The 15,431-nt window shown below is 44.3% G+C and overlaps 1 protein-coding gene across 1 annotated transcript in view; it reads left to right on the top strand.

Moving 5' to 3' along the window:
- The window catches only part of LOC138970442 (phospholipid-transporting ATPase ABCA3-like), a 93,348-nt gene that overhangs the window by 68,050 nt on the left and 9,867 nt on the right, over positions 1-15,431 (top strand). The window contains exons 9-10 of the mRNA XM_070342901.1: positions 2,958-3,131; positions 6,437-6,621. Coding sequence (XP_070199002.1) covers positions 2,958-3,131; positions 6,437-6,621 — 359 coding nt within the window. The remainder of the gene's footprint in view (positions 1-2,957; positions 3,132-6,436; positions 6,622-15,431) is intronic.

Raw genomic sequence — 15,431 nt, 5'->3', positions numbered from 1 at the left:
ACAGGGTAAAAAGGGAGGGAGTCTTCTATCGGGTAGGATTGTCGGGGGACGGGGTAAGAAGGGAGGGAGTCTTCTATCGGGTAGGATGATCGGGGGACGGGGAAAGAAGGGAGGGATTCTTCTATCGGGTAGGATTGTCAGGGGACGGGGTAAGAAGGGAGGGAGTCTTCTATCGGGTAGGATTGTCGGGGGACGGGGTAAGAAGGGAGGGAGTCTTCTATCGGGTAGGATGATCGGGGGACGGGGAAAGAAGGGAGGGATTCTTCTATTGGGTAGGATGATCGGGGGACGGGGTAAGAAGGGAGGGAGTCTTCTATCGGGTAGGATGATCGGGGGACGGGGTAAGAAGGGAGGGATTCTTCTATCGGGTAGGATTGTCAGGGGACGGGGTAAGAAGGGAGGGATTCTTCTATCGGGTAGGATTGTCGGGGGACCGGGTAAGAAGGGAGGGAGTCTTCTATTGGGTTATGAGGGACCTCAAGGGGAGGGATTCTTCTATCGGGTTACGAGGGACCTCAAGGGGAGGGAGTCTTGTATTGGGTTACGAGGGACCTCAAGGGGAGGGTGTCTTCTATTGGGTTACGAGGGACCTCAAGGGGAGGGAGTCTTGTATTGGGTTACGAGGGACCTCAAGGGGAGGGTGTCTTCTATTGGGTTACGAGGGACCTCAAGGGGAGGGAGTCTTCTATTGGGTTACGAGGGACCTCAAGGGGAGGGAGTCTTCTGTTGGGTTACGAGGGACCTCAAGGGAAGGGAGTCTTCTATTGGGTTACGAGGGACCTCAAGGGGAGGGAGTCTTGTATTGGGTTACGAGGGACCTCAAGGGGAGGGTGTCTTCTATTGGGTTACGAGGGACCTCAAGGGGAGGGAGTCTTCTATTGGGTTACGAGGGATCTCAAGGGGAGGGAGTCTTGTATCGGGTTACGAGGGACCTCAAGGGGAGGAAGTCTTCTATTGGGTTACGAGGGACCTCAAGGGGAGGGAGTCTTGTATTGGGTTACGAGGGACCTAAAGGGGAGGGAGTCTTCTATTGGGTTACGAGGGACCTCAAGGGGAGGAAGTCTTCTATTGGGTTACGAGGGACCTCAAGGGGAGGGAGTCTTCTATTGGGTTACGAGGGACCTCAAGGGGAGGGAGTCTACTATTGGGTTACGAGGGTCCTCAAGGGGAGGGAGTCTTCTATTGGGTTACGAGGGACCTCAAGGGGAGGGAGTCTTGTATTGGGTTACGAGGGACCTCAAGGGGAGGGAGTCTTCTATTGGGTTACGAGGGACCTCAAGGGGAGGGAGTCTTCTATTGGGTTACGAGGGACCTAAAGGGGAGGGAGTCTTCTATTGGGTTACGAGGGACCTCAAGGGGAGGGAGTCTTCTATCGGGTTACGAGGGACCTCAAGGGGAGGGAGTCTTCTATTGGGTTACGAGGGACCTCAAGGGGAGGGAGTCTTCTATCGGGTTACGATTGACCTCAAGGGGAGGGAGTCTTCTATCGGGTTACGAGGGACCTCAAGGGGAGGGAGTCTTCTAGAGGGTTACGAGGGACCTCAAGGGGAGGGAGTCTTCTATCGGGTTACCAGGGACCTCAAGGGGAGGGAGTCTTCTAGAGGGTTACGTGGGACCTCAAGGGGAGGGAGTCTTCTATTGGGTTACGAGGGACCTCAAGGGGAGGGAGTCTTGTATCGAGTTACGAGGGACCTCAAGGGGAGGAAGTCTTCTATTGGGTTACGAGGGACCTCAAGGGGAGGGAGTCTTGTATCGGGTTACGAGGGACCTCAAGGGGAGGAAGTCTTCTATTGGGTTACGAGGGACCTCAAGGGGAGGGAGTCTTGTATTGGGTTACGAGGGACCTAAAGGGGAGGGAGTCTTCTATTGGGTTACGAGGGACCTCAAGGGGAGGAAGTCTTGTATTGGGTTACGAGGGACCTCAAGGGGAGGGAGTCTTCTATTGGGTTACGAGGGACCTCAAGGGGAGGAAGTCTTCTATTGGGTTACGAGGGACCTCAAGGGGAGGGAGTCTTCTATCGGGTTACGAGGGACCTCAAGGGGAGGGAGTCTTCTATTGGGTTACGAGGGACCTCAAGGGGAGGGAGTCTTCTATCGGGTTACGAGGGACCTCAAGGGAAGGGAGTCTTCTAGAGGGTTACGAGGGACCTCAAGGGGAGGGAGTCTTCTATCGGGTTACGAGGGACCTCAAGGGGAGGGAGTCTTCTATTGGGTTACGAGGGACCTCAAGGGGAGGGAGTCTTCTACTGGGTTACGAGGGACCTCAAGGGGAGGGAGTCTTCTATTGGGTTACGAGGGACCTCAAGGGGAGGGAGTACGTCTTATTTTGGGGCGGAGGGTAAGGGGTCTACGAAGGGGGGTCACTGGAAAATGGCGAAGGAGAGTCGTCTAAGCAATCGTTTTTCTTGTTAGATGAGTAAATGAAATTTTAGCCGCAATATCAGGGCTAATTCCCAAGATTGTGCTAATGTGATGTGTATCTACCGAACACTGGATTTGTCTCCTTTTAGCTCAAGTCGACCAAAAACTCATGTTCATGCTGCTGGCTGGACATTGGATTTTTCTCCTTTTAGCTCAAGTCTACAAAAAAACTCATGTTCATGCTGCTGGCTGGACAACAAAACAGTGTGCATGCTGCTGGCTGGACAACAAAACAGTGTGCATGCTGCTGGCTGGACAACAAAACAGTGTGCATGCTTGTGTGCGTTTAATCTTGAAGAAAATATAAGGAGTTCTCGCTAACTATACATTAATTTTACTTGTATATTTGACACAAATGATATATTTGACACAGATCTGGACAGTCATTGATAACCTCGACTGCTGGGAGAACGTCTCGGACGTCTCGGATGTCTCTCACTGTCTCGATCTGTGTAAAATGTCATTTTTTTGTAAAAAAAAAAAAAAAAAATACCGTGTAGTTTTGTCTTATGTATTGTGTATTTTATATTGTTCAGGTCCAGCGCAGCATGGGGTACTGCCCGCAGATAGACCCGCTGATCGAACACATGACGTGCGAGGAGACACTGTCCATGTTTGGGAGGCTGCGCGGCATCCCCCATTCACACCTGCAGGAATGCGTCACGTCATTCCTTAATATCCTTGAGCTCGGCTCGCACGGCGCCAAGCGAGTGAGTTCACACACCTGTCTTGGTTTAAACAACATGAAAACACAACAGTCAACCTATTAGTGCAGGTAACATCATTGTGACAAATCCACACTTTAGAAACACGCTTTAATGACACACAAACAAATCCACACTTTAGAAACACGCTTTAATGACACACAAACAAATCCACACTTTAGAAACACACTTTAATGACACAAACAAATCCACACTTTAGAAACACACTTCAATGACACACAAACAAATCCACACTTTAGAAACACACTTCAATGACACAAACAAATCCACACTTTAGAAACACACTTCAATGACACACAAACAAATCCACACTTTAGAAACACACTTCAATGACACACAAACAAAGCCACACTTTAGAAACACACTTCAATGACACACAAACAAAGCCACACTTTAGAAACACACTTCAATGACACACAAACAAATCCACACTTTAGAAACACACTTTAATGACACACAAACAAATCCACACTTTAGAAACACACTTCAATGACACACAAACAAATCCACACTTTAGAAACACACTTTAATGACACACAAACAAATCCACACTTTAGAAACACACTTTAATGACACACAAACAAATCCACACTTTAGAAACACACTTTAATGACACACAAACAAATCCACACTTTAGAAACACGCTTTAATGACACACAAACAAATGCACACTTTAGAAACACGCTTTAATGACACACAAACAAATCCACACTTTAGAAACACGCTTTAATGACACACAAACAAATCCACACTTTAGAAACACACTGTAATGACACACAAACAAATCCACACTTTAGAAACACACTTTAATGACACAAACAAATCCACACTTTAGAAACACACTTTAATGACACACAAACAAATCCACACTTTAGAAACACACTTTAATGACACACAAACAAATCCACACTTTAGAAACACACTTTAATGACACAAACAAATCCACACTTTAGAAACACACTTCAATGACACACAAACAAATCCACACTTTAGAAACACACTTCAATGACACACAAACAAAACCACACTTTAGAAACACACTTTAATGACACAATCAAATCCACACTTTAGAAACACACTTCAATGACACACAAACAAATCCACACTTTAGAAACACACTTCAATGACACACAAACAAATCCACACTTTAGAAACACACTTCAATGACACACAAACAAATCCACACTTTAGAAACACACTTCAATGACACACAAACAAATGCCGCATAGAGTCATTTGGATGAATGGAGCACAACCAGCTAAATTGTTATTCTGATAGACACGTGGGGGAATTCGGGGGTTGTGGTTGGATAGACTTACACAACCCTATTCCGATCATCGGGCCATATTCCGCAGGAAGTTTGCGAATATGCTTTCATATTCGCACTAACAAACACACGTGGTTGTTCCAATTCAACTGGAACAGACGGTCATTCCTTCGCTCTCAGGGATCGAAGCATGCAATCCTACTTACCAATGCTTGCCCACCCTGATCTGCTTACTTTTCAACGAAACAAGACATAGATATACACTGTATGCCCTTGTACACAACGAAATCAGTCTTTGAACTGAGACTTTGTTGGTTTGTTTGTTTGTTTGCTTATCGCCCAGTCCACCACGAAGGGTTATATCAGGGCGGTGCTGCTTTGACATTTAACGTGCGCCACACACAAGACAAAAGTCGCAGCACAGGCTTCATGTCTCACCCAGTCACATTATTCTGACACCGGACCAACCAGTCCTAGCACTCACCCCATAATGCCAGACGCCAGGCGGAGCAGCCACTAGATTGCCAATTTTAAAGTCTTAGGTATGACCCGGCCGGGGTTCGAACCCACGACCTCCCGATCACGGGGCGGACGCCTTACCACTAGGCCAACCGTCCCGGTAGGCTGTGTTGGTCGAAAGTTACCGCTTTGCCAAGTCTGGTGTTGCCGTAGTTTAGCCGCCAGAGGGCAGATAAGTGTCAATGCGCACTAACACATGCGGAAGAAGCTTCGTTTGCTCTCGTCTGAAAACAGATGCATCGAAGCAAAAACTTACAGTTACATTGTGAATGTTTAAAACCCTGTACCTAGGTCAGAATAGCATTTTAAACGATATCGTGCGCGAAGCGAAAGGGTCGGATACTTTAACGAGAACAAGTATAATACGCCGAGTCGAAGAGTGATGTTTTGCTGCCAGAGGGCAGATACGTGTATATGCGCACTGACACGTGCGAAGAAATTTCGTCTGCCCTGTCTTGTCAGAAAACAGCTGCATCAAAGCAAAAACTTACTTTTTGCTAGTTTATGACCCTGTACCTAGCGTACCGTCAGAATAGCAATATGAACGCTATCGTGTTTTCAGCGTAGTGATAGGATCAGATATTTTGACTCGGCGTATTATACTTGTTCTCGTCAAAATATCAGACCCTATCGCCACACTGAAAACACGATAGCTGTTAATAACGTACACAGCTGTCTCCGTTTTCATTTGTTGATACACCTGGGCCCATATTCAGGAAAGCTACGACAGGGATTTTGTCAGTACGAGAAACAGAAAACTTCCGATAACCCCCTATCGTGGAATTCATGAACCACCGATAACGCCTATCGTAGGCACTGTCCTACGATAAAGTTAGACTGAGCTGCCTATCCCTACCGATACGCACTGTTGTCGTTACGATAACTTTGATTTCAAGATGGCGGCTATCAGTTTGCAGCGTTACCGAGAAAGAAGAAACATTCTAAGACATACGATTTTTGGGCACGGCATACATGCACAAGTTCATATTCCGCATGCACGATATTTTACAGTTGACTGTTGACGTATGTGATAACTGACAATTATTCAGTTTACGAACAGAATGGGTACCTGCCTTTCGTTTCGCAAGTGATATTCGCGTTGCGGTTTCACGCGTCTGGTCAGAGATCTGTAGCAAGTACGCGTGTATCTCTGGTCTGGTGCATATCAAGATGTTTGCGTGGCGCCGAATAAAAGTCTGTGGACAAACATACAACTAACGCATAACACTGACTGTCTCGCTCTGTGTCAAATGTCTCACTGTGTTCAAACAACTAACACATAACACTGACTGTCTCGCTCTGTGTCAAATGTCTCACTGTTTTTTCTTTATTTCTTTATTTGGTGTTTAACGTCGTTTTCAACCATTCAAGGTTATATCGCGACGGATGTCTCACTGTGTTCAAACAACTTACGTATAAACTATAACACTGACTGTCTCGCTCTGTGTCAAATGTCTCACTGTGGTCAAACAACTAACGCATAACACTGACTGCTGACCACCAGGCGGGCAACCTGAGCGGGGGGATGAAGCGCAAGCTGAGCACAGCGGTATCGCTGATCGGAGACCCTTCCGTCATCCTGCTGGACGAGCCCTCCGCCGGCCTTGACCCCGGCGCGAGACGCCATCTGTGGGACGTGCTGTCCTCGGTCCGGTCAGGGGGGCGCACTCTCATCCTTACCTCGCACAGGTGCGTGTGTGTCTCTGTGTGCGTGTGTATGTGTGTGTGAGTGCGTGTGTGTGTGTGTGTGCGTGTGTGTGTGTGTGTGTGTGTGTGTGTGTGTGTGTGTGTGTGTGTGTGTGTGTGTGTGAAAACAAAAAGTAAAGGGTATCTTTTCAGTGGTATAGCCCAGATGTTAAACATCCGTTTTTGACACCAGCAGACACAACACTATAGTTTCACGTATGATAAATTCAAGTCTTTTTGTATAATGTAAAATTTAACATAATGACTTTTTCTGCACCTAATGTAAATAAGAAAGTATGTGTACAAACATAAAACACACAGATACCATGTTTGTTATCACTAGTTCATTCATTGATTAACATTTTGGAAAACAAAACAAAAACATCGATGTTTTTGTTTAGAAACATACGTGTATTTGAAGATCTGCCTTTGTTCTGATCAAAAATATGTTTCTTTGATCTGAGTAATATCCGGGTATAACGTCATCGGTCCTTGGCCGCAGCTACCCTTCAAAAATGGCGTTTTTGGACGGCATGGTTCACTTTCAACCGTCGAAACGCTGAATTAAACCAAACAATATTTTACATGTTTTACTTCTGTCTTGTGTGTGGCGCACGTTAAATGTCAAAGCAACACCGCCCTGATATAACCCTTCGTGGTGGACTGGGCGTTAAGCAAACAAACAAACACACACACTAACACAGTCTCAGTTCAGAGACTGATTTCGTTGTGTCCAAGGGCATACAGTGTATATCTATGTCTTGTTTCGTTGAAAAGTAAGCAGATAAGGGTGGGCAAGCATTGGTAAGTAGGATTGCATGCTTCGATCTAAGTGAGTGGCTGCAGCTTGGTTATGGTGTACAGGGGTTCTGTGTGCTGATAACTCTGTCAAAGTGAGTGGCTGCAGCTTGGTTATGGTGTACAGGGGTTCTGTGTGCTGATAACTCTGTCAAAGTGAGTGGCTGCAGCTTGGTTATGCTGTACAGGGGTTATGTGTGCTGATAACTCTGTCAAAGTGAGTGGCTGCAGCTTGGTTATGGTGTACAGGGGTTATGTGTGCTGATAACTCTGTCAAAGTGAGTGGCTGCAGCTTGGTTATAGTGTACATGGGTTCTGTGTGCTGATAACTCTGTCAAAGTGAGTGGCTGCAGCTTGGTTATGGTGTACAGGGGTTCTGTATGCTGATAACTTTGTCAAAGTGAGTGGCTACAGCTTGGTTATGGTGTACAGGGGTTATGTGTGCTGATAACTCTGTCAAAGTGAGTGGCTGCAGCTTGGTTATGGTGTACAGGGGTTCTGTGTGCTGATATCTCTGTCAAAGTGAGTGGCTGCAGCTTGGTTATGGTGTACAGGGGTTCTGTGTGCTGATAACTCTGTCAAAGTGAGTGGCTGCAGCTTGGGTATGGTGTACAGGGGTTCTGTGTGCTGATAACTCTGTCAAAGTGAGTGGCTGCAGCTTGGTTATGGTGTACAGGGGTTCTGTGTGCTGATAACTCTGTCAAAGTGAGTGGCTGCAGCTTGGTTATGGTATACAGGGGTTATGTGTGCTGATAACTCTGTCAAAGTGAGTGGCTGCAGCTTGGTTATGGTGTACAGGGGTTATGTGTGCTGATTACTCTGTCAAAGTGAGTGGCTGCAGCTTGGTTATGGTGTAAAGGGGTTCTGTGTGATAATAACTCTGTCAAAGTGAGTGGCTGCAGCTTGGTTATGGTGTACAGGGGTTCTGTGTGCTGATAACTCTGTCAAAGTGAGTGGCTGCAGTTTGGTTGCGGTGTACAGGGGTTCTGTGTGCTGATAACTCTGTCAAAGTGAGTGACTGCAGCTTGGTTATGGTGTACAGGGGTTTTGTGTGCTGATAACTCTCTCAAAGTGAGTGGCTGCAACTTGGTTACGGTGTACAGGGGTTTTGTGTGCTGATAACTTTGTCAAAGTGAGTGACTGCAGCTAGGTTATGGTGTACAGGGGTTTTGTGTGCTGATAACTCTCTCAAAGTGAGTGGCTGCAGCTTGGTTACGGTGTACAGGGGTTCTGTGTGCTGATAACTCTGTCAAAGTGATTGGCTGCAGCTTGGTTACGGTGTACAGGGGTTTTGTGTGCTGATCATTCTGTCAAAGTGAGTGGCTGCAGCTTGGTTACGGTGTACAGGTTTTTTGTGTGCTGATCACTCTGTCAAAGTGAGTGGCTGCAGCTTGGATACGGTGTACAGGGGTTCTGTGTGCTGATCACTCTGTCAAAGTGAGTGGCTGCAGCTTGGATACGGTGTACATGGGTTCTGTGTGCTGATCACTCTGTCAAAGTGAGTGGCTGCAGCTTGGATACGGTGTACAGGGGTTCTGTGTGCTGATCACTCTGTCAAAACAATCCATGGCCGTTGTGTGGAGATTGTGTCTGGGTAACGTTTTACTACAATTTTTTTTGTGGTGATCTGGGTGATCTGGGTAACGTTTTGCTACAAGTGTGGTGTGGTGATCTGGGTAACGTTTTACAAGTGTGGTGAGGTGATCTTGGTAACGTAAAAGTGTGGTGTGGTGATCTAAATAACGATTTACAACAAATGGTGTGTGATGGTTGTGTCTGGGTAATGTTTATAACAAGTGTGGTGTGGTGATTGTTTGTTTGTTTGTTTGTTTGTTTGCTTAACGCCCAGCCGACCACGAAGTGTGTAAAAACAGGCCATATCAGTAACCAAAACAGAAAGATGTCACTCCAGTCCGCGTGCTCGCCTATTTCAACTCCCCCCCCCCCCCCCCCCCCTGTCTTGTTTCCTGGTATGTTGAAATGAGAGAGAGCCAATGGCCATATGCCTAAAAGGTTTCGTTTGAAGCGTTTATTTATAATTATTATTTTTTGATTTGTTTCGTACTTGTTTACATTTTTCCGATCAATAATTTTCTTGTCCTCTTTGTTGGTGTTGTTTGTGGTGATTGTCTTGTTATTTTATTCTTATTTCACTCTCATCCTGAGACATTGTCAGATGATGTTGTTATTCTCTTTTCCTTTCTCACTCATCCACTATTGTAGCATTGAATATGAATTAGTTTTTCCCGGTTGTATCATTCTGAGCGCGGGACTGACGTGGTACCACCTCCTGGCCTCTGACTGGTTTGAAATCTTGCAAAGAGCTGTGACGTAATGAGTGGATGTAGTCTTCAACAGTTCAGGGCCAGGATTGGGGGCTACTCCGGTGTCGCAGTCAAACTATCGACGCATAAACTTTATTTTATGAATATCAGAAATGTTAATTCATGTCTAGTTCTTTTGTTGTACGTGTCAAGAGGCTTGTCGCTAGCCCTCTTATTGTTCTTGCTATTAAACGATGCCAGTTTTTCACACCATTTGAGTCGTCGAAGTCGATGTTGTAATAACGGTTTGAAAAATAAGACGAACTTTTCTAATGTCCTCGTCAGTACATTGATGTTTGTGAACATGCTTTTTTGTTTCATATGTTTGTGTTTGTTGCTGCTTTGTGGGGATGTGGAACCAAACCCTGGACCAGGAGAACAAATCATATCTATTGTTCATATTAATGTGCGAAGTCTTAAGAACAAAATATTTCATTTGCAGGCCGAATTAGGACGTTTCGATATTATTACTGTTTCAGAAACGTGGTTGTCCACAGATGTTGATAATGAAGATATTACTCTGAATGGTTTTCATCCACCAGTAAGATGCGATAGGCCTGGTGATGCTCATGGGGGTGTGGCGGTGTATGTGAAGAGTAATTTGATATGCAAACCCAGATACGATTTGAGCATACCTTCTCTAGAGGCGGTATGGGTGGAAACCAAAATCGACCAGGAGACCCTTCTTGTTGGTACTTTTTATAGACCACCAGATGCTAATGTAAATTACTGGGACTTGATTGATGAATCAATTCAGTCAGCATCAAGGACACCACATAAATTGATAATACTTGGCGATTTTAATGCTGATTGTATGAACAACCCTCCGCCTCACCTTCAACGATTATTAAATGTTAATAGTTTGTTTCAAATCGTGACAGAACCAACACGAATTACAGAACATTCATCTACTCTTATTGACTTGATATTAACCCCATGTCCAGACATGATAGATGCAGTTGATATTTTCCCTCCAGTTTGCAGTGACCATTCTTGTCCGTATGTTAAAATAAAGAAAACAGTTAATTTAAAACGTTCATTCAAGCGCACCATTTATAATTATTCAAAACTCAATATTGGGAAATTTGTAGATGATTTGCAAAATCTAGATTGGCCTGAGGTTGTTAACTTAGAACCACTGGATGCAGCAGTCGAATCATTTACGGATATACTAATGACTGCTGCCAAGCACTGTATGCCTGTAAAAACAGTTGTGATAAATGAACGATATGCCCCATGGATAACCGAGGGAATTAAAAAGTTGATAAGGAAAAAACAAATAATACACAGTTTAGCTAAACGTTTAGATTCTATGTGGTGTTGGGCGTTATTCTCTATGTGGTGTTGGGCGTTATTCTCTATGTGGTGTTGGGCGTTATTCAGACGCATTCGAAACATTTTAGTAGACAAAATTCGTAAAAGAAAAGAAGAATATGATATTGAATTGGACGATAGAATAATTTCGCAAATACATTTTGGTAACAAAGATTGGTGGAAGTTAGTAAATAATTTCATGACCAAGAAAGGCCTATCACAGTCAGAAATTCCACCAATTGACAATAACGGAATTATTTGTTATTCTGATAAGGAGAAAGCAGAAGTAGTTAATACATTTTTTGTTAACCAATCCTGTATTGATGATGAAGATGATCCTTTTCCAACCCTGTCAGAGCACCCAGGATCCGCTCCTCCACTTATTATTACTACTGACATGGTTTCTGGAATTATTAAATCCCTTGACCAAAACAAGGCAGTTGGTCCCGATCTTGTTCATAACAAGATTCTTAAAGCAGCCGTAGACGTTGTCTCTGATCCACTTTCAAAACTGTTTAGTAGATCATTAGTCGAAGGTAGATTTCCAAAGGCTTGGAAAGTGGCACATGTTACCCCAGTTTACAAGAAAGGCGAGAAGTCATTATGCACAAATTATCGCCCAATATCCTTATTAAGGGCAGGTGGGCCAGTGCAAAATTGACCAAATCGTTCAAAACTCTGTTTTGGGTATTTTAGCAGATTATGTTTCCATAACATACCTATCATCCATGTGTGTCGGTGTTTTTGTCAAAAGTGTCCTATTTATCTGTCAATAAAGACAAAATGTGAACATGTGTGGCATTGATTGTCTTCTGTAGTCGATATTCCCCCGCCAAAAAATGTCTCATTTCAAAGGCTAGTTACGGCTTTGTCCTCAGCAAAACAGTGCATTCACGACATACGAAACTGCGCAGGAGCTCTTGACCTATAACATGACATCAGTGTTTTGATGAATGTTCCATTCACTCAGCCACTTGTCCGTTGCAAAGGCAGCAATCGTAATCGAACGGAAATGTCCTTATTTGGAAGGTACTCGACATCCATTGGTTCGTTTCATAAACCGAAATCGGGAACCAGTTTACTTTGTGAGTGCGCATGCTCAGCTTACGAATTTTGCATACGGAAACTACCGAAGAGACTCTCGGCCATGACGGGAACACCCGAAGTTCACTCGGTTTTACAACATCGTGGTTACACATCAAACGATCGGTGACAACCGAAAGCGAATTTTTCCTTGAGAAACAACCTTTGATACGATAACAATGGCTCGAAATAAGAAAGAGGACAATGTCTTTATTAGTTCGGTTAGCAACAACAAGTAGTTCCGCTGGTACTAGGCCAAAGTTTGGATTCTGCCGGTGTTTCTGATACAGAGGAAAGCTTTGATCTCCACGCAGATCCACAGGTCGCCATTTCCGAACACGCCATGCAGCACACTTTTTACGTCTCGGCACTGGCTTGCTTTGCGCTGAATTTCAGTCAGTTTCTGTGCAGTATCTCCTTGACAAGCAAGTTGAGCATTTGCTACGCAAAAAAAAAAAAAACAGGAGAAAGTGTCCAACATCAGTCAGATTATTGGTAATGTTTGCTGGGCCTGCCATTTCCCGAACGAAACTGGATCAGCAACTGTATCAATCAGCACTGTGCTTGCCCTTGAGTTGCTGTAAGATTTTAAGATGACTTATGTAAATTCTGGAGGATGTAATTTTGGTGCTACAAAGAACCGACGCGCTCACAAAACAAAACGAACACTAGAACTGGAAAATTAATTAAAGTTTTATTGTGGATATGGTCATACTTGTCAATGTCATAGCAATCAGGAATCAGCTCGTAATATCAATCTATAAAAAGCTAAACATAAACCTATGAAGAGCTAAATAACTTATATAGGAGCGTGGCGGAAAAACTAATCTAAGTTTAGAATGTGAATTAAAGCTAAAATGTGAAGTAGAAATGACTAGCTTGAGTAAGAGTGCAGAACAGTAGAGTGTGAAGCGTGGAGCATGGAGCGAGAAGTGCGGAGCGAGAAGCGCGGAGCGCGGAGCGGTGGAAACTGATAGAAAGAAAAAACTAAACTTAGAATTCGAAACATCAAACTAAACATCAAAGGTGTCCAAAAAACATAAACATCAAAGATGGACGTCAAAAATGGCGGCCGAAACAAGATGGCGGCCGAAACAAGATGGCGGCAAATCAATAAAAAATCACCAAAGCTATCATGAACACCAAGACAAAATATGTTAGAAAACCCTACATAGAATAAACGTAGGACACACTAGGCTAACTAAACAAGAAACGACACGCAGTGAAAGGAAAGCTGACCAACAATACAGGACGGAGAAATACAAATACGACTCGCGAACATGAACCAAAATCTTACAGAAGGTTAGCAAACAAAAACTGGCTTAAAGTCAAATCATAATAAACCAGAACAGTCTCAGCTCTTCCCTTGCATAGATATAAACGTAAGACAAAGAAACGGAAAGAAGACAAAGAAACGGACAGAAGACACAGAAACGGAAAGAAGTCATAAACAAAGATTCGAAACGAAAATTACACGAATTCGGTAAATAAAAGCAACATAGTCAGAAATGGATACTCGCCTTTGACAGCATCAATAATCTAAAACAGACTCAAGGCGAGCAACTGAACCTGAACTACAAAATAACTTAAAACAAAACTGGAGGCTGGCAGAAGAAACTGGGCCCCGGAACAGAGCAAAAAAAATCTATCTATACTAAAACATCTTGTTCCGTGAACGGCTTCCCAGTAAGTGACGACGAATACAGGCTATCCACCACAGAGGTGAACTAAAAATTACTGCGCGTTACTACGGTTCTACTGTTGCAAAGCATGCGTCCCGTGCTCTCCGGGGAAAATCTCCAGAGGCTAGCATGGTCCAGCGTGAGCCATACAGGCACATGAAATCAATATCAGAAAAACGCCGGCCACACTCGTTTATAAATCTGTTCGTTACAATATTTAATGTCAGTACAACAAAAACAAAGGTCGTACCAGGACGCTCATACTTAATAAAGAAAACTAGAAAATAAAGAGCGAGCTAGACCCGCACGCGAACCTACAGAGGTGGTTGCAAAATGGGAACAAATAGGGACAAAAGTGAGAAAAGTGAAAGAAAAAAGGTGAGAAGGAGATCAGAAAAAGGGGAAGCCACCACCACGGAAAGTCGCATGCGAGTCAAGCTAGAAGCATGACTAAAAAACACAAGCAAAACAAAAGGAATCTAGATACACAGAAGGCTCCTTAGCAGGGGCATTCACATTCCCCCCTCGAAGACATCTTAGTCTTTACAAAAATCGACATAAAAAATCAACAAAAAAATCATCGAATACATACGTGGTTCAAAAACAAAATCCGAAACACTACAGAATCCTTTTGGCATTATCCAAAACGTAGCTGTTCGAAGCGCACTCTCTGAGTCTCAATCTAAAAAATCACACGTGTTCTTTCAACAAATGTAACATCATATTTCGTCGGTCCGTCACTGTCAACATACCGTGTCAACATTATTCTTACACCTTTACATAAACCGCAACTCAGTATGAAAGACTGTAGTCGCAACCTACAGAAGAATACAAATGAAAAACATCTTCCGTCTTCTTAATCATAAGCACAGGCATCCGCACGCGGGAAGGACTAAACAAACCGATTCATTAAGCGCTTGCCTCTGTCAAGAGCTTTCGTTCCAAAATGCGGAACCAAAAACATATATACAAATGCAGAGAAACCACAAAGTCACAAAAAATATTTGCATTAAGACGAAATTTTCTCCCCAAATTAAAACAGCGCCACCTGTCAAAAAGGCGAACGGATTACGTCAGACCAAAACATGCACAAACGGTCTGTCGAAAACAGTAAAGTTCACTGGGAAAATCATTGAGTGTCCGGGTCTGCCTTCACCAGCACGGTCAGCTTAGAGATGGGGCGCCAGTAGTAGAAAGTGGAATGGCTCGTCTTCGAGGTGACCTTGACAGTCTTGAGCTTGCAGGTTCGCACGAGCCCATCGTCGCTGGGGCGAACCTCCGTCACGAGTCCAAGAGGCCAATCTGCTCTGCATACGGCTTCGTCACGTAGCACGACGACATCTCCGACAGCAACGTTTCGTTGGGGAAGAAGCCACTTTCTTCTTCGTCGTGGTCGTCTTCGTTGTGGTCTTCTTTGTACTAGTCTTCTTTGTACTGGTCTTCTTCGTCGTTGTCTTCTTCGTTGTGGTCTTCTTCGTACTGGTCTTCTTCGTAGTGGTCTTCTTCGTAGTGGTCTGCTCAAAATCCTTTCCATGGCATGGAGGGGGTCGGAGATGCTGGGTTCGGCGAGTGTCGTGCGGTATACGGAAGCGACTGATTCACCTTCGTACTC

This window comes from Littorina saxatilis, linkage group LG7 (genome assembly GCF_037325665.1).
Source record: "Littorina saxatilis isolate snail1 linkage group LG7, US_GU_Lsax_2.0, whole genome shotgun sequence".
In the NCBI taxonomy this organism is placed as follows: Eukaryota; Metazoa; Mollusca; class Gastropoda; order Littorinimorpha; family Littorinidae; genus Littorina; species Littorina saxatilis.
This window is presented reverse-complemented; position numbering and strand designations above follow the sequence as displayed.